We start from the raw sequence: 18,631 nt of genomic DNA, 5'->3' as shown, positions 1-18,631 counted from the left end.
GAAACTACAGAAACTACCCAGCACACCCTGATCCAGAAGCTGAATTATCTGCCGAAGCCACCAGCTTGCAACTGTTTTAAACAAGAAATGGCTTCATTGCACTGTGTTCTGCAGACTATATAGACCGTTTTATATATTCTTTGTCTGAAGATAAAATGAGAAAAGGTCTCACTGAATAACTGCCAATTCAATTTGTCATAGGTTGCTAGATAACAGCAGCATTTATGTACAGAATAAATAACTGTATTATTGGCGAGTTCATTTATTTCCGTAATTCATTTTTAAAAATTAAGACATATAGATTAATTACACACAAAGAGATGTTTTCAAGCCTTTATCTTGGTTAATTATGATGGTTTTACATTTACTGCTAATGAAAACACAACATTTAACATTACAATGTTACATCATACAAATAAAAAAAAAGCATTTAATACAGAAATGGGGACTTAATTAAAGGTATGCTTAATACCTCTTAAAGGCTGTTATTGTCAAAAGGCACTTTTAATGTGATAAACAAGCCTTTTATGTATTTAATTATTGAAAAAGACTGCATATTGTTTCTGATTGCTAATAGTGGGAAATTACTTCAGACAGGATATACATGTATTTTTATGACTTTACTAAATTCAGTCACATTTCTGATGTAGTGTCCCTTAAAAAAAAGGAGTTAAGAGCCAAAGACAAACAGGGAATTAAACTATCCCTTTATGTGAAGTTTCCTTTGTTTTGGTGACTATTGAAGCTAGATGTTTGGGAAACCTGAACGCCTTCCTACAACCCAAGAACCACCTCATTACTATCATCAACTAAACTTCAGTAAATTTCAGTTTAATTTAGCCAGAAAACAGATTTGGTACCTTGACTTTGCCAAAATGCTTTTGATACGCTCCACCTTCCGATGACGTTCCTCCTCTTCTTGTGGACTGAGTGGGTCCTCTGGCTCTGAATCCACGTAGCGCTCTGGGATCAACACTTTCTGAGGCTTGGACAGCTAAAAGATAGAAGCCGACAGAGTTCTCCACAGGTCCACCAAATGTGACAGAAATTAGTAAGACCTAAACAATGTATAAGGTGCTTTGCAACTTTAATGCGGGTAATGTGATTATAAAGATTAGTTACTATAGAATAGAACAATCCTGTATTCGTCCATCAGGGGGGCATTTGAACAACTACTGCCTTCTTTTAGAAATAAAGTGTCAAGTTGCAGCCCACTGCTCACCCTGACGTACATCTGAGGCACCAAATAAAAATAAAGGCCTTAACTCAATTGTCTCCATCCTACCAATCACTCAGTGTTCTCCTGCTCCTTCAACACCAGACTGCCAAATGTTCTGCCACACAAGTACTGGTAGGCTCACTTCCTGCTTCTCTTGTTCATCCTCCATGAAATAAAGGACAGCGAAAAGGGAATTCCACCCTTACAGATTCATTATGTTTTTATTTGACAAACACATAAAGGATGCAATTTGCCCAATTAGGATTTCATTTATCAATGAAAGCCCCGGATAGCTGATGGTGCTATCTTGGGCGTTACCTACCATCAAGTGCTTGGGATAACTGGGAATCGGAGTTTTACATTGTTGTGGAGACATTTTCCCCTGATCTTCTGTGCAGAATGAATTGCTTTAACTGAGCTACATAAGCAGGCTTTGAAGGATGGCCAGCCTGTTTAAGGTCATGGCACAGCAACTCAGTCAGATATAAATCTGATACCCACAAGTAAATCAAGAGTTGATTCATGATTTAACATGGGATCATGTTTCCCTCACAAAGAGTCAGTTCTTTTTTTTTTCTTCTATAACTTTTTCCCCCAATAGAAAATCACTTGAAAACTACTTTTTACATTTACTCTAATTATCTTTGTCTGAAATTAAAGAATGCGTAATAGTGCTGTCTCGTTATTTAATAATATTGCAATTCCATTTTCCTGATGCTATTCAAAATTTATTTAGGGACAGGTTTAAACTGAGTGCCTTCAGGTCAAGTCACAGGTTACTTTCAAGATGCAAAAAAGAATTTAACATTTAAATCCCTGTTAAAACTGAAGGTCCAAAGTTGATTAATGTCAAAAAAAGGTGTGTGACCCAAATGTCTGTGCTGTGGTAATGCCCCCGTCTTTCTTTTTCTTTTCTTGGATCAGAAAAAAAAAAAAGACACTTTACCTCTTTGTTTAGGTCCAGGTCATACTCCAGCGGCTCCAGGTCGACCTCATGCGTGGTAGGGGTTGTGGCCGTGGAGCGGAAGGTCAGCCATTCATCAGAGTGGGAGCGGGGTCTCTCTTTGTGCTCAGGGGGTCTTTCCTCCCCCTGGACACTCCTAACTGCCTGGGCCTCCTCCCCCTGCACGGCCCTCTCCAGTAACTGCAGGTCAAACTCCTGCTCTCTCTTCCACTGGACAGGAAAGACAGAGAGTGTGAAACAAATCACCCGTCCTCGAGTTGCGCTGACTAAGAGCGAAAACGACTCGTTTCGCTTGGCTTCACCGGATCACACAACACATGTTGCACAGCAAAACCAGCCCTCGCTTCACCTTAAAAAAGCCGATAAGATTTTGTTTTTTCTGTCTTTCTGCGGATGCACTCGGAAATGAGAAACACAAGACACATGCATAGATGAGTATGCGTGCATAGACGGAAGTGAAAGCTCTCAACACACACACACACACTCACTATGAGACTCTGTGGCGGTGATAAAGGTGAACAGCAAGATGCTCCAGAAATAAACAGGAAATAACATTAAACAAAACCTTTAATGATGAACAAGACAATATTGTGTGTCCATGGAGGTGGGAGGGGTGGGGGGGGGGGGGGATTGTCACTAAATAAAAGAAAACATGGCAATTTAAATTATTTAGAAAACACTGTTTATTTTTTTTGGCAACATTCACATCTAAAAGAGAAAAAAAAAAGTTTTGTTTTTTTCCAATTACCAGATAAAGACATGATGAAAAACAGCTGAGCTACGTTTTGATATCGAACTGATTTACTTGACATCAGCACTGATTCCATAAAATGCTTTTAGTTGTAGGTCTGAGAAACAGGACAAACACTAGGTCCTGATTCATAATAACTCCACACAGCTTTTATTTTCCTGTAAAAACAAAAAAGAAAACTATGATGAAGGCGGGATGGGTGAGCTTGTATGTGTACGGTGCAGCGTTTGTTAATATTACCTAGTCACTAGGTAAGTGGTTACTTCCTCTCTATTTCCACAAACAGAGACACACACACCCACACACACACACACACACAACACTAATGGAGTGCTTAGACAAGTCAATAGTTAATTAAACAACGGCGGGCTCTGATTTCTAAATGAGAAGAGCAATGACTGATGAATTGAGGATTTTCATTACAAAAACACTGTCATGGATTGAAAGCACAGAAAATGTTAGTGATACATGGGATTACATTTATGTGACAAACGAGCAACAAGAACAAGGGGCGGGTTAAGCGATGACTGGATGGTACTAAGTGTTTTTAGTGAAGATAATTAGTGTGTTAACTGTTTCACAGAATTCAATTAAACATATTTAACAGATTTTAAAAATTACCTAGGCACAGTATAAAGTACAACCATTTTGCACATTGATGTAGGTATCCGCAGCGCTTTGCAAAAGTATTTATACCCCTTAAGTTTCTATTCTGTAAAAAGGTGCATAGTTAGAGAATAGGAGAATGCCACAGGGCTTTAGTTTTTCTTGCAATTGGAAACTTTAAAAATGTCAGTGTGCAAATGCATATAGATCCTCTTACGCTGATGCTCCTAATGCAATCCTGTGCAACCAATGGGCTTCTGAAGTCAGCTAATCAGTAAACCGATTCAACCTGGATCAACTTTATGTTGCATTCCGTTTCCAGTAGGAAATCCCTGCTTCCGACTGGAAACTGTAACAGCCACTATGGTTGCACTTTCCCCTCGGAAAATCGGGGTATTTCTTCAAGGACGACTGTTGGATCCAACATGTCAGCTCCTCGCATCAACAACAGTAAGCTATGATAAAAGATCTTTATTTTACAACACATTTCAATGTAGCGGCTGCGACTCTGGACCTAACAAATTAAAGGTGTCGTTTGCATGTGAAAGTTCAGCATTACAGGGTGTTTATAAGAGGTACTAGGAACAAAACAACAGGTCTCCTGGTTGTCGCCACAGTGGAATCCTAATTTTTTTTTTTTGCTTTTGGATCTCGAGTTCTCCGAGTGTGTTAATGGGAAAATTTTTTACCCGGGTTTGCCCCATTCCCGGCTCCTATTTTTGTTTTCCGAGGCAAATGGAATGCCGCTGTAATGCGAGCATAAAACAGCATCGTTACAATCAGGGAACACACCAGACTTGTCAGAGATAAAGTTGTGAAAATGTTTCAAGCAACATCCCAGACTTTGAACACCCAATGTAGCAATTTGAATTCATTGTCCAAAATGATGCACAACAGCAAGTCAACCAATCCATCGAAACTGACAGGATGGACGAGTATGGCATGAAACAGAAAAGCAGCCAAGAGACCATTGGTGCCTCTGAAAGAGCTACAGAGGTCTATAGCTCAGGTGGGAAAATCTGTTGACAGGATAACTTATCTTCAAACATATGGTATTTGTAGAAGAAGCCATCATTGAATGAGAGGTATTAGCAATACCATTTTAGGTTTGCCATAAGCCATGTCGTGGAGACAATAAACACACAAGAAGGTGTTCGACACAGAAAAGCTTTATGCCCTACAATCAAAATTCTATACGGTGGAAAATGAATGAATGTTTATCACCCTGAACAAGAAATTTCCATGATAAAACATGGTGATGGATGCTTTTTTTTTTTAGCAGGGACAGGAAAGCTTGTCGGAGTTGATGTGATGATGCTAAACAGAGGGCAATGTCGTAACATAAAAACTGATCGAGGCAGCAGAAGACCTGAGGCTGGGGTGAAGGTTCACCTTTCAGCAGGACAATGCTAGCCGGGCAACCAGGGCAATGGTTCGGATCAAATGTATTAATGTATTAAAACAGTGCCAAGTCCAGATCTTAATTCAATTTAGGGATTTTGACACTACTTGGAAATGCCTGTTCACAGACACTCTCCATCCAAGATGACTGATCCAAGCTCAGCCTTCCAGATGTGCACAGTCTGAAGAGACATACCAGGAAAGTGAAAGGTAGTAGTGCACAATACAAATGCAGATCTTTTTCTTTTATTCAAAATTTTGAAAACTATCCATTCTATGTCTTCCACAAAGGCTTTACGAACCAATCTGTGTACAAATGTGCAAAAGTGCAAGAGGTTCCATTACTTTTGCAAGGCGCCATATGTCTCTGTATAAACCTTCTATTTTTTTAGCATGTAACAAAAAGAGAAAGTTAATAATGTCTGACTTTTTTTTTCAATGCGTGAGGCCTAAAGTATAAACCTAGTGGTGGCTTTCTAACATACTGATGTTCTTAAGTCTGGAAAAAAACAGAGTCGCAGCCACATGAATGATTCCTGTTATTTTGCTTGGTGTCCCAAGTCAAATACCTGGAGTGAAAAACAATCGATGACTGATAACAGCACCCGTTAATTAGACACATACAGAGTTAAACAGCCACATAACATAATGCACTAACTGACTGGTTAACATTCAACTTATAAAGTCAGATGAAAAGGAAAACTATCTGCACCGAGTGAAGGCATGCTTTACTGCAGATCCCCACTCTCGGTTTGCTTGGCGTCATGCATGAGAGTGTGAGTGGTACTGTTCTAGTAACATACTGATCCGAGGTCGGCCGAAAGCGGGCGCGGGGAAGAAGAAGCACGCGCCGTTGGAGATGCGTGGCGGTCCCCGTGACTCAGGGTGCGCTTGCGCTGGCGCACGAGGGCCTTCTGGTGCCTCTTCATCCTCTCTAGCTGCTCGTCGGCGCTCATCTTCCCCCTCTGCTGATGCTGCACCTTGTCCCCCGAGTACAGGCGCTCCAAGGCACTTTTTGGTCTCTCCTGAGATGAGTAGGAGGAAACGAAGTTGAGAAGTAGAATGAAAGATGCAGCAGACAGCAAAAAATAGTAAATAAATAAATAAAAAGCTGGAAAAAATGAGGAAAAATCCAGTTTTAAAACTGAGTTGACTTAAAATCAGATGGATAATAAGAGGCCAGACATTTTTTTATGCTTAATAACTGTAATTTAAATAAAAAAATAAAAATATGGAGCATCATACCATGCTAATAAAACCACAAACCGCTTAAATAATCATAAAAACAGTATTAGTGTCAGAAAATGATTTTATATTTAATTGTTAATTATTTATATTTACAATTATATAATTGTTAATTTAATTATTGATGGGCCGCAGGGAGGGGCACTTGGTAGCCCTGTTGCCTTACGGCAATGAAGTTCCGGGTTTGAATCCTGGCCTGTACTTTTTCTGCATGGAGTTTGCATGTAGAAAGCGTAAGTGCAAAAACATCACTGTTAGGTTCATTATTCTCTCTAAATTGCCCTGAAGTGTAAGTGTGTGGTTGTCTGTCCAATTTGTCTCTGCGTTTTCAAATGATGGACTGACAAACTGGTGGTGTGCCCCGCCTCTCGGCCAATGACAGCCAGGGATAGCCACCAGCTTTAAATGTATTAAAATAAACTGGAAGCACAACTAACTAGAGTTTTAAAGCTCAAAGCATTTTAACTGGCTGCTCATCACTGTAAGCCCCCCTCCATCCCAAAAAGAGGTTCCACCAACCCAAAAAGACTTGGTGCCAAGCTAGGAAAACGTCTTTGGTGCTGTAGTGCTTCAGTGGTTTAAACAGAAAGTTTGTGCTTAGCTAGCAGTAGCCCCAGTTTAATGCTGGACCGTGTTTGGTGGAAAAACCCCATAGTATTTATTCATGAATCTTCAGTAAAGTTAGTAATTGGGATAGACGCGAGTCCAAAAGAAATTTCCCAAGGCTTGGTAAAATAAATTGTATTTTTCAAATTTTACTGTAACGTATTATGGCCTATCGTTCCATATTGCATCAAAAAATGTATATGGTATTGTGCATGCGGAAGAGAAAACGGTAATGAGACTTTAAAAAATTCATCAGGCCTCTGTAAGGCTTATTCTACCTATTCATTAGTCATTAGTCAACGTGTACAACAAGCCATTTAACCAATGTAGAGAAAACTCTGTTAAACCGTTGGATCCACTGAACTGAACATTGAGCTTTTTATTTCTATCTGTTTATTTCCAACTCTCACCGTCACACCAGCTGATGACGTTGATCTTCGAATAGTCACATATGAGGAGATGCTCGAAGACTGATTCACCCTCAGAGAGGAGCTAGCCGCTCCTGAAGGAAACCAACAAATTATAAAACACTGTTCTCTAAATGACATTGAAAATGCAAGCGCAAAAGGAAACATGTAAAAATGTAAATGCAGCCCACGAGTCGGAGCAGAGTGCGTTAGCGTTGGCCTTTCATTCATCTACCTCTGCTTGGTAGTGTCTGGTAACCTCCATCGCGCCCAGATGCTACAACACCGCTGTGGCTGGAACCGTCTCCAGACCCCATGAGCTCCGGGTCACTCAGGAAAGGTCGCAGTTCCACCTGAGAGACACACATATGATGAAAAAAAAAAGAAACCAGTTCAGATTTGTGAATTCAGGAGCTTGAACATAAAAAAAAAAGCCACGTGTACCTTGCCGTCGCCGTTTGTGTACTGGCCAATCTCTCGATCCCTTTTGCGTTCATCAGACTGGCGCTTGAGGCCACGCACAGAGGTGTGCCTGATGACTGTTGTCTCCCGGGGCAACGGCGGCACAGCCGGAGGATGCTCCTCTGGACTGTAGAGCTGAGGTAGAGGAGGTCTGGGAGGCACATCTTCTTCACTCTACACATGTGGAAAAACCGTGAGCAACTTATGATAATAATATTAATAATCTAAGATTAAAAATTTGTTATCTATGTTACCAGCCCATGAAGACTATATTAAGTTTAAAAAGGGTTCATTTCAAGGTCTCTGAGACTGAGACAGAATTAATTCATTTGGTTTTTCATTTGTTTTAAGAAATTCTTGAACAAACTACAAGAGTTTTTATGCTAACAATTTAAGTAAACTTTGTTTAAAGTAATTATTTTCTTATTATTTTACTAGTTGGCTGATGTTTAACTCACCATGGCCCATTTAAAAAATGCAAATGCCCTGTAAACGTACATGTTGTTAATAAAAAAACCTAATCTTAAAAAAAAAACATGGCTTTAATTACAATAACTTGCATCTGACTAATATAGTTGATGAGAATCAGGTTTCCTGCCAATTTCTGACAGTTTCCAGCTTGGATAATTGGAACTTGTGCTTTTTTCAGGTATTGTGTAAAGAGACTTTATTTGTTAAAACTTACCTTAAATGGGTGGAGAATTTAGAAAATGCATGAATGGTTTAAGTATGGTGAGGACTGAAGTTAAAAAGTTGGTTCAGAGTTTTTGAGGTAAGGTTCAGTGAAGTTTTTAATATCTCCCTTATCATATCACCAAAAGCTGATTGGAGAGAGGTTGGGAGTAACCTGGTCACACTGGCGTCGAGTTGAGGAGGGGGATATACAAAGAGTTCTTCACTCACCCATTTGAACCCACTGAAGATGGTTGCAGAGTGGTGTAATGGCTGTTGGCTGGAACTGGAGGTAAGGGTGGGGTCCTGGCTGAGGTGGGGGCTGTGCTGCTGCTGGGACAATCTCATCTCCACAGCAGTCTGGCTCCCAGACACAGAAGGCACTGATGATACTGGCACTGAAGGCACAAATTTTCTCTCTGGGGAGCGCGATGTGGATGAAAATGTAACAAGAATATACGGCTTTTTTAAAACAAAAAACAAAAAAAAACCCCGACAAGCACTCAATGCTTTAGTGGAGAGTAGGAATAATGTACTTGATTTTTAGATAGCGCTGCTAGTATTTGGAGTTATTATATGGAACCTCACCTGGGTTGGTAACGGAAGCAATTGTGACTTTGTAATTAGCTTTATTGGTGCTGAGTCCTGCAATGACATCCTCGATCCTCCATAGTTCCTTTCTGAGCTGAACTTTCTCCTGCTGCTCAGACATTAACAAACAGAACACATAGACTTTCTTCAAGACATACTGCACAACTCCTCAGATACACAGACTTTCTTTTATGGCAAATCAGATGAAACTGGTGGACGATCTTTGATCAGATACCAACCGAATGCCTTTTTTTTTTTTTTGTCTTGAATGAGAAACTAAAATCTGTAATTTGTAGCTCCTCCTGATTAAAGCCTGCGTATGAAAGTGAAAGACTGCTCAGAGGGATGGACCTGAGAAAGATCACTGCGGTTCATCTGTCCCTGCAGGGCTGACTTCAGCCAGTCCACATCTCTCTCCAGTCGGTTATACTCGTTCCATGCGTTCTCCATCTCCTATAGGAAAGAACAGAACTCGCTCTCTGATTTAAAATGAGATTTAAAATAAATTACTCTTGAGATTATAAGCCTGTGTTTATTTAATAAGCTTCAAGAAATAAACAGCAATCCATTACGCACACACATTTATGTCAAAATCAAAAGTTTGCAGGTCTCTTGTATTATACTTGTGCTTGTTCAATAGAAAACATGTTTTTTTTCTTTTATGATTGTACGTTCATGATTACATTATGCACCGATTGCACTCTAATCCAGCTCCACCAAATGCAAATGTCTGGGAAAATAGTGTTTATTTCCTGTAATTTTGTGGTTAATTTGTGACTGCAGGTTTGAAACTATGCATTTACCATTCAAACACTAAATATTTTGAATACCAAGGAACATTTTGACCCATGTGGCTATGTTAAACACACTGATGAGTTGTTGTCAGCCTCTGGTTAGTCCCCCGATCACTCATTTTGATAGTCACAGTCAACCTGAAACATTGTGCCAGTTGCAGAAACAGCTAAAAGGGAACTAAAAACAGAAGTGAAAACCTTGTTCCCAACCAATTAAAGCAACACCATGCCCAAAGTAGCATGGAAATCATAGAGCATCCTTCTAAGGTGATCGCTTTGGAGAGGGAAGATATTGAACAAGTTATATTTAAAAAGGTCAAATGAGCTAGAGTTTCTATTTTAACTGTAACGTTCTAAGCGAGAAGCTGGGGTCTTACTGTGGACACTTGAGATATTTCAGCCCTGATGTGGACCACATCTTCTTGCAACAGTTTCTGCTGATATGCAATTTTCTCAGCATGAGCCGGCTGATCTCGGTACTCCTCCATCTGCTGGTGGGAAACATCCAGCACGGATTCCAACTTGTCCTAAAGAGCACAAAACACACCGTGCCAACCAGCTGTGAAGGCTGTCAGTCAAGCAACACCCATTCATATTTATTGGCTACCTTAGTAAAGATATGTGAACAAAAAACTTTTAATTAATGAATATTTTATTGCATAACATTTATATGGATCCAAACTTTAACTTGAGTAATTTTTTTTTTCCAGTGGGAAACATCCCACATTAGGAAACACAGTAACTGCTTTTACTAAATAGCTTTCACCACAGTATATGGTACCCCTAGTAAAGATGTATAAAAAGCCAACGAAAGTAAATTTATCTTTTGTTGCAAAATATAAGCTAATAAAATTATTAAAAACTGAAATTTGTTTTCTGTAAGAAAAACAAACCAAACATTAATAAAATAATAAATGAATTTATTTCAGACTCTCCAAAATATCTTGACCAAAATATCAAAATTAATACATACAGACACATTCCTCAGTGAGAACACAAAAAAACATGTTACATATTTGACTAAAGTAATCAATAATTACCGATTATATACAACTGTAAGAATATATACCTACACATACATAAATGCACCACCTTATTTATTGAATTTGTCAGAAAAGAGGTATCAAGAAACAAAACTGTAATCATTCTCCATCTCTGTCCTATAGTCTTTAACATGAATAGTCCTAATGTTTTTTTCCTGTTAACTTGAACAAAATCTTATTTTGTTTTAGTTAACAATACTCCTAAAGCAAGATTAAACATTTATATATATATATATATATATATATATATATATATATATATATATATATATATATATATATATATATATATATATATATATATATATATATATATATATATATATATATATATATATATATATATATATATATATATATATATATATATATGCAACCATGGAGCATCTCCATATTTATCTTTAAGAGTGAACATCTCATTGGCCAGTTTTTGTCATATAATGAGCTAGATTGAAAACTTTATTAATCCCATTGGGATCTCTCTTTTTCTCAGGGAAACTGACACAAAGAGTTAAAAATCATTTATATATTTATATATTTGTCAGTCCTTAGCCTTTTAAACTTTGCATTAGACTAATAATTCTTCTTGTAGAGTATGCTAGAAACTACAAAACCTGGTCATCACCACTGATATCAATAAATAATAATCCACTTATTGCATTTTTATCTATGAGATTTGTAAATATATTCTCTTTTAAAGTCACATTGTCAGATGTGATCCTGCTGGGTCTAGTAATTTTGGGGAAAAGGCTCAGACTACGAATGGTAATAATAAACTCATCAGTTGGTTTGTTTGAGTTCAATATCAATATTAAAGTCCCCACAGATGAAAAAGACCTTCTGAGTTGTAGGTCTGTATGTTTCCTCAGACAATTATCTAAAGTTCTCTATACTGGAACCAGGAGCTCTGTGTATACAGCTAAATATCAGCCTGATGCTTTTTACATAAATATATCAACAGTTATAAACTCACACTACAACTTTTATCACCTTTTACAAATGTTCAACAATTTCATACTTAAAGTTTCTGTCCACATACGCAGCTACTTCTCCACCAGTTTTCCCTTCTCTCTTGGTATAACTGAATTCGGAACCAACCGGTTCAGAGCCGGTCCCCTTCTCAGAGCTGATCCAGGTTTCCTAGATGGCGGTGAGGCTGAATGACTGTTTGAGCTGGAGTAGACGGTCTTTGATGCTGTGGAAATGGGCATGTAAACCTCTGCTGTTGAAATGTATAAATGAGAGTTTGTCTACTTTAACTTTCCCTTTTACATGGGTAAGTGCAGTAGCAACAGTTTTAAATACCATCGATGGATTCATTTTCTGGATCCAAATCCTCTTCATGTCCTTACGTTCAGAGTCCGTGACATTAAATATTCTTAGTTCCAGATTTCCACACCAACGCCTCCACAGGCTCAAAAACAGCAGTGCTCCAACTGCAGGTTGATCAAGTGACTCCTGCAGAGGTGTTGAAACGTTTTCAGAAAAACTGAGCGAAGGTCCGGTTGTTTCTGATTCAAGCCTGTTTGCTGTTACCAACATTAACACTAACGTGTTAGTGTTGGTAACCAGAGTTGATGATTGTGCACTTGTGCTCCCAAATGTCCTATACGTGTTTATGAACCTTGTTCCATTCAGCTTGATAAAAACCTTGGGCCTCGCTGTACACATCAACTGGAATTTTTCTGCTTTCTGAGGAACCGGATTTTCCTGGCAATGTCATCATTCTTCTTGGTCAGATGCTTGTTAACGAAACTGTCAGATCTTAAAGCAACAGCCTGTTGTTTTAACAAAGCAAGCTTGTGTTTCCTGTTTATGGACCTGGTGATGATTGCAGGTGTCTCAGTGAAATCTCTTGATGGAAGCAGGTGGCATGCTTCCACGGTGTCACAGTCCACCTCTATGCCCTTGGTCAGGAGGTAAAAAGCCGCCGATTTCGGTCTAACAAAGGTACGTTTTTGAGAGTGTGGAGTCATTGTTTAAACCTGAGGTTAAAAAAAATCGTGCTGGCACATAAGTTGGTAACTCTTCTCTATTAACCACAACAACTGTGAGGGATTTTTACAAAATAACCTTTTTTAATATACTACCTCACCAAGCCAAAGCTCCTGGCACCCTTAGCGACCAATAAAACAAGTTCAGCTGTAGAACTGTTTTTCATTATTATTTTACTGTACTTTTAAATTAAGCAAGTAATCTGTTTTGTTCTTTTGAGACAGATTATCTCAGCCACACTTCAAAATTGGAAAAACAACAGAATTCAAGGACAGTAAAATGAAGTGAAGTGTATTTCCACCCGTATAGGTTTCTTTTGCTCCCTCGGGTGTTTTGCATCATCAAACAAAATACATGTGTTTGATTATCTGAAATTAAAATCATTTCTTAAGGGGCAAAGATTATCCAAACGTGGCCCTAAGGCGAACAGGGGTTCCCCTAACCCAGGGGTCTTCTACCCTGGTCCTCAGCAACAACAGTCCTGCATGTTTTAGGTGCGTCTCTGCCTCACCACACCTGAATCAAAATGATTGAAAGACCTCCTCAGCAGGCATCAAGGGCTGCAGAGATAATTACTCATTTATATAGGTGTGGTGTGTGGAGGCAGGGAAAGATCTAAAAGATGCAAGACAGTAGATTTTGGGGACCAGGGACCCTGCCCTAACCAATCTGCTGCTAGTGCCATCAAGTACTTGCAAGAACTGGTAACACGTTTTAACGTGTTTGAGGTTGTTTTTCAGCATGATCAGCTTGTTTAAGTCCCTGGTACAACATATCAATTAAATATAGTTTTACACGACCACCCCAAACCCTTCATTGTGTTTGCTTTTTGGAGTATTTTAGAAGTAATTTGTTGTTCTGTTTTTTTTTTATTTTTTAGATATTGATCAGAGATTTTTATAACCTCCTGAATGAGCTGAAAAAGCAATTTTGGTAAGCTGACTTCTCATTTGACAGTTTACCACTTTTCCACGTTTTAAGTGTTTGTGCATAGTGGCTCACACTATGATAATGTCTCAGAAATAGTTTTCCAACCCTTTTTTAAGACTTATAGATGCCAGAGACTTTGTTTCTCATCTGTTCTCTTCAGATGTTTTATTGGGGTAGCTAGTGCCGTCCACATCGTTTGCGCCAATGGCATCCATAATTGCCATAAATATAGAGGGCCCTGTTTTCAAAGCTTCCCCCAAGCAAATATTTTCCAAATTGAAAAAAAATTTGGGCTATGAAACAAGTTCATGACATAGATACGGTTTGTGGATATATGCTACTTCCTGTGTGTAAACTCTGAATTTGTTTTTTTCAAAGCCCAATTTCAGATAAGAAGTCTGCTTTAAAAAATGCCCAAGAGCAGTGATCAGCTTTTGCATCTTGTTAACATTTATACATACATTCGTCATACTTCCATAACTTTCTACTGGCAGAGGCAACGGTAGATTGTTATAAGCACATCCACGGCCCGATTGACATCTGGCTTAGTGTTGTCAAGCTTGTAGTTTCCCTCAGGAAGCAGCAACTCTCCTAGTTGTGAGTTTTTGATGTTTCAAAAGTTCACAGACACTTCCCGTCTCACGAGGAGAAATATAAAATCTCCTCTTTTGACAAAAAAGCCACACAAATTTGAGCTAGTAATATTCAATTAGGAGGGTTTAGTACGCAAAACGATTAAGAAAAAGTTCTTAGGATATATTTGAAGAATTAATAATTATTAAAGGAAAAAAAGCAGTTCTTAACCACAATATCTACAGTATGTGACAAACACCTTGTCTTCCTTCAAACTGCGTATCCTTGCTTCAAGTTCCTGCAGAATCTTGTCTTGTTCACAAAGCCGACTTAGTTTAACCTACAGGAAAACAAACAGAAGCAATAATCACAAATGAAAAAAAAAAAAAAGAATAACATCTATATGCCCCTCTAAGCAACCCAGATTTAATACTTCAGAGTGTGAAAGTAAAGCAATAGAGAATCAGAAAGGAGATAAAACAGAATGGGGTGATAAACAGAGCATGTGTTTACAACACAGGCCAAACGCTCCATTCTTGTCTTCATTCAGCTCTCCGCAGCCGCCTGAGACGCATTGATCGTCTACTGTAGCCCTCTCTGTCTGTCAATAAGGCTTATCTTTGTGAAAAGCTCAGAGGAGTTCTTCTCATCAACACAGTGAGAAATATCAAAAGGCTCTGCGCCGTCTAGTTAGGGGGAAAGATTTGGTAATACCCATTATGAGTAATCATAATCAAAAATCCATATTTTTCCACATTCACTGCAGGAGAAAGCCTTGTTTACTTAGAGTGACAGAATTGTTTTCACAGAAATGGGTTATGTGTTTATGAAAACAACATAAGACTGACGAGTTCACAGTCTTTCTCACTCACTGAATCTCCCCCCCCATATCTATTTATCATTCTGTTCAATTAATAATTAAACTGTTTTTATGTGGCTGCCACATATTGTTGTTTTTAATTGCATGAAATATTCATCCTTCAGACAAATTTACTGGCGATTTCTTATAAATTGTTAAAGTGGAACAATGCTAATGATGAAAAGCCAGGACATCCATCCTATTTACCTCCATTCAGCGCAAAACAAAGAACGAGAGAAGGAGGATCAGGCAAATCAAACTGAAAAATTTAACAGCCCAACATCTAAAACTCCCATTACATGCATTTTTCCCTTTAAATTGTGGGGAGAAAAATAAAAGCTGTGGTCGATACTCTCAGGCCCACACTGTGCAGCGTGGATGTGTGTGTCCCCACAGTGTTGCAACGCACATACGTTCCCTTCGCTCTGCTGCCTCTGTTTACCACAAGTTAAAAACACACACAGAAAAACCACAGCAAAGCACACAGTAGAGCCTGACTGAAGTCAGCTGCGCCTCAGCAGCGGATTGTCAGAAGTCGGAAGAGAAGAACACGGAGAAAAGAAAGAGATGGATAAACAGGGCGTTTGTTCTGTAAACTCTGAGAACATGTACTTACATCCGCATCACTTTCTGCTATTTTCACAGGCCTCGACAGTCTCTCTCTTTTTAAACTCTCCTGTCCAGTGACCTAAAATTCACAATTGATTAAAAACAAAATAAGTCCGCGATAATAGCATTGAAGTCTCATCATTTGTCTTTTCCGTTGACAAGTGTGCTCGGCAACAAATAATTTAATCAAAAATCACAGTGACACTGCTGCAAAAGTTAAGGTTAATAAGATTAGGCAGAAAAACAAGAAAAAAAAGTCCACTGATAATATCTGTGGCAAAAGTGAAGAAAACATTTAAAAACAAAGACTTTTAATTATGTTTCAGGAAACCCTAAAAGGTTCATAGCTGCTCTTTCTGGCTGTTTAGAAATGGTAAGAAATGAGTACTGATTTTGAAATTCGTCATATTTTATGTATTGCATTTCATTAGTTTCCACTAAACACTGTAAGATAGGTGCATATTGTCTATTTTTAAACCATATTTGTTTGAGTATGAAAAAATGGTAGAATCCAAACTAAATGTTTAAGACTTGTGCCTCCTCATTTGATGATTGAACATTAAGTCAAAACTATTTTTAAATAGTAAAACCAAAAATGATGGCCTTTTATTATGAATTAGACAGATATAGATCTATACATATAGGATTTATGTAACACATGTAAAAATTATTTAAAGCTAAATCCTACCCTTAGCTCTTAATTGATGCAAAGTCTTTTTTTCAGAACTTAGACAGAAGATATTTCGCCATTTATTTTAGCTCACCTACATGTACTTTTTGGCCTTCGTGGTATTGTACTGCTGGATGATAAAATATCGATGAGTTGTGCCTTTATTTTTTTATCTAATTTTAACTACAGCGAACGCTCCTGTTTACATGTGCACTGGTAGTCATCCATTCCCAAGTCATAACAAAGGAAATACTCTTGTGTCTATTGGTTGAACTGGCCACCTTTGGGTCATGGGACTCTGCTTTTGTCGGGGATCTTTGTTTCATGAATTATAGAACTTTGTTTTTTATCTCTGCTACAACTTTTGATTCAATATTGCAAATCCAAAACCACTGATATATCTTTCTCCAGAGCTTGTTTTTATCTTATAGGTCAGCTCTTTTCTGAGACACTTCATGAATAATATATTCTTCATTTAGTATCATTACTTGAGAAAATAGACAATTCCACTTCAGTTTAAATCTATATTCCCAAAAAATTCTGCAGTCAAGAAACCTTTATACCCTCATCACACTATGGTCTTTCTGCATCATTTACTGTAGCATACATGATGTGACGTCCAGCTTAGTCCAACTGCAAAAGTGTCAAAAACGTCCACACCTTGAGCATGACCTCGAAGATGCCCCATACAACACAGCACATAGATGCCACTGTAATAAAATGTATGTGGCCATGGCAAGATAGAGTAATAGCAATGCCACACTATGCAGGCGCTCTGTCTGCACTCACAAAGTTTCATTCATCTTGACATGGATGGATAGTGCAGTGTAGCTGATGGTTTTTGGGGTCTTTGCCGTGAGATTTGAGTTGTAGTTTAGTATATGTGCTGTGCACGTGATGTAGGAGAGCCACAGCCCTCATGATGGTAATGTGTTTTTCTACATGTCCAAATTTCCCATGGGAGTGGTCAAACTGTGTTAGCTAAATGTGTAGGAAGGCAATATGGGAGCATTATTTACCCATTGCATTACAGGGTTCTTGCCAGGACGTTTCAGCATAATAGACCATTATGCTGAAAATTGTCAAAGTTATGCTGAAATTAGACCGTTACGCAAATTCTTTAAAGCATATAAAGTGGCTATATACCTTTAAGGGCACACTAGGTACCACTGAAACAAATTTCAAGAGAAAGTGCTGACAATGAAAACACTTTCATGAAGTATCTACAGATTTAATTTTAATGTTGATTTTTTTTAAAAAGAAAATGAAAAAATGACATTCTTACATCATGAAGTTGCTAGATGTAAATGCAGGAAATCAAATTATGTTTTTAGTTTTAGAGAATCTGCGCAGTAAAATAAAGTATGCACAGGCAAAGCAAGGCAAGTTTATACACATATGTTGAAGATATTATGCCATTAGTGTCACTAAAAAAATGCAACAGATATCCCATATTCTGTGAAGCAAATAAATTTGTTCTAGATCACTTTATAACTATTATATCGGTCACGGCACATCTGGAATATTTAGAAAATGTGCGCACTAACTACATCATTCTGTATGCAGATGTAAAATGGAAACTTTTTGAGTAACCTTTTTGTTTGAAAAGTACATTCTTCTTCTTTTATGTTATAGTAACAATTTTAATAAAACATTTACAGTGCTGTTTTATGTTTTCAGTAAATATATTTAGTGAAATGATTCTTTTAAATACAAAAATGCAGTGATCATTAACCCATCCTGTGTGGTTTTATGTTTTCAATAACAGCTCAGAGACTTTTCTCTCATGGCTGACGGTGCTTGAAGCTAGAACTTTCCTGTGGTCCTGGTGGTGTGCTCAGACAACACCCACGTCAGTATCGACACACCCATCACAGCAGGGCTGAGCGGCGCAAACGGCAGACACAGTTAAAGGGGTATTCCACTGAATTTACGAGTTAAAGTAAAAAGGCCAGACTGGGTGCTTTTCAGCATGTGAGAGTGTTATAATGTATTCCGTGGTTGTGCTGGGATGATTTTCTGGTTTGGGGAAAAAAAAATTTAAGTGCTCAAGAGATCATTTTTCAGGTTAGAAACCACAAGTTATATGTGGGAAAATGCAATTATACGCTGAAAGTGCTACGTTTGGTGGGATCTGTCAAAGCAAGTGTCCATGGTGTTTTTTAAGACCTTCGTCTTTTATTCTGTCTCCCTGTGACATAAGTTGGCACCGTAATGAATGTTTGACCATCCTG

At 38.2% G+C, this 18,631-nt stretch overlaps 1 protein-coding gene across 15 annotated transcripts in view; it reads right to left on the bottom strand.

Annotated features, from left to right (window-relative positions):
* Nucleotides 1-18,631, bottom strand: part of plekha7b (pleckstrin homology domain containing, family A member 7b) — a 91,162-nt gene that overhangs the window by 7,709 nt on the left and 64,822 nt on the right. For all 15 annotated transcript variants that reach the window (XM_012850687.3, XM_036130735.1, XM_012850691.3 and 12 more), the window contains 12 exons: nucleotides 15,735-15,806; nucleotides 14,519-14,599; nucleotides 10,096-10,245; nucleotides 9,276-9,377; nucleotides 8,922-9,033; nucleotides 8,565-8,752; nucleotides 7,644-7,835; nucleotides 7,435-7,552; nucleotides 7,203-7,294; nucleotides 5,745-5,966; nucleotides 2,166-2,393; nucleotides 861-994 (listed from right to left, as the gene is read on the bottom strand). In XM_012850687.3, the coding sequence (XP_012706141.2) occupies nucleotides 861-994; nucleotides 2,166-2,393; nucleotides 5,745-5,966; nucleotides 7,203-7,294; nucleotides 7,435-7,552; nucleotides 7,644-7,835; nucleotides 8,565-8,752; nucleotides 8,922-9,033; nucleotides 9,276-9,377; nucleotides 10,096-10,245; nucleotides 14,519-14,599; nucleotides 15,735-15,806 (1,691 nt within the window). The remainder of the gene's footprint in view (nucleotides 1-860; nucleotides 995-2,165; nucleotides 2,394-5,744; nucleotides 5,967-7,202; nucleotides 7,295-7,434; nucleotides 7,553-7,643; nucleotides 7,836-8,564; nucleotides 8,753-8,921; nucleotides 9,034-9,275; nucleotides 9,378-10,095; nucleotides 10,246-14,518; nucleotides 14,600-15,734; nucleotides 15,807-18,631) is intronic.

This window comes from Fundulus heteroclitus, unplaced genomic scaffold (assembly GCF_011125445.2).
Source record: "Fundulus heteroclitus isolate FHET01 unplaced genomic scaffold, MU-UCD_Fhet_4.1 scaffold_38, whole genome shotgun sequence".
In the NCBI taxonomy this organism is placed as follows: domain Eukaryota; kingdom Metazoa; phylum Chordata; class Actinopteri; order Cyprinodontiformes; family Fundulidae; genus Fundulus; species Fundulus heteroclitus.
The sequence above is the reverse complement of the archived record's forward strand: the minus strand, read 5'-3'. Positions and strand labels throughout refer to the sequence as shown.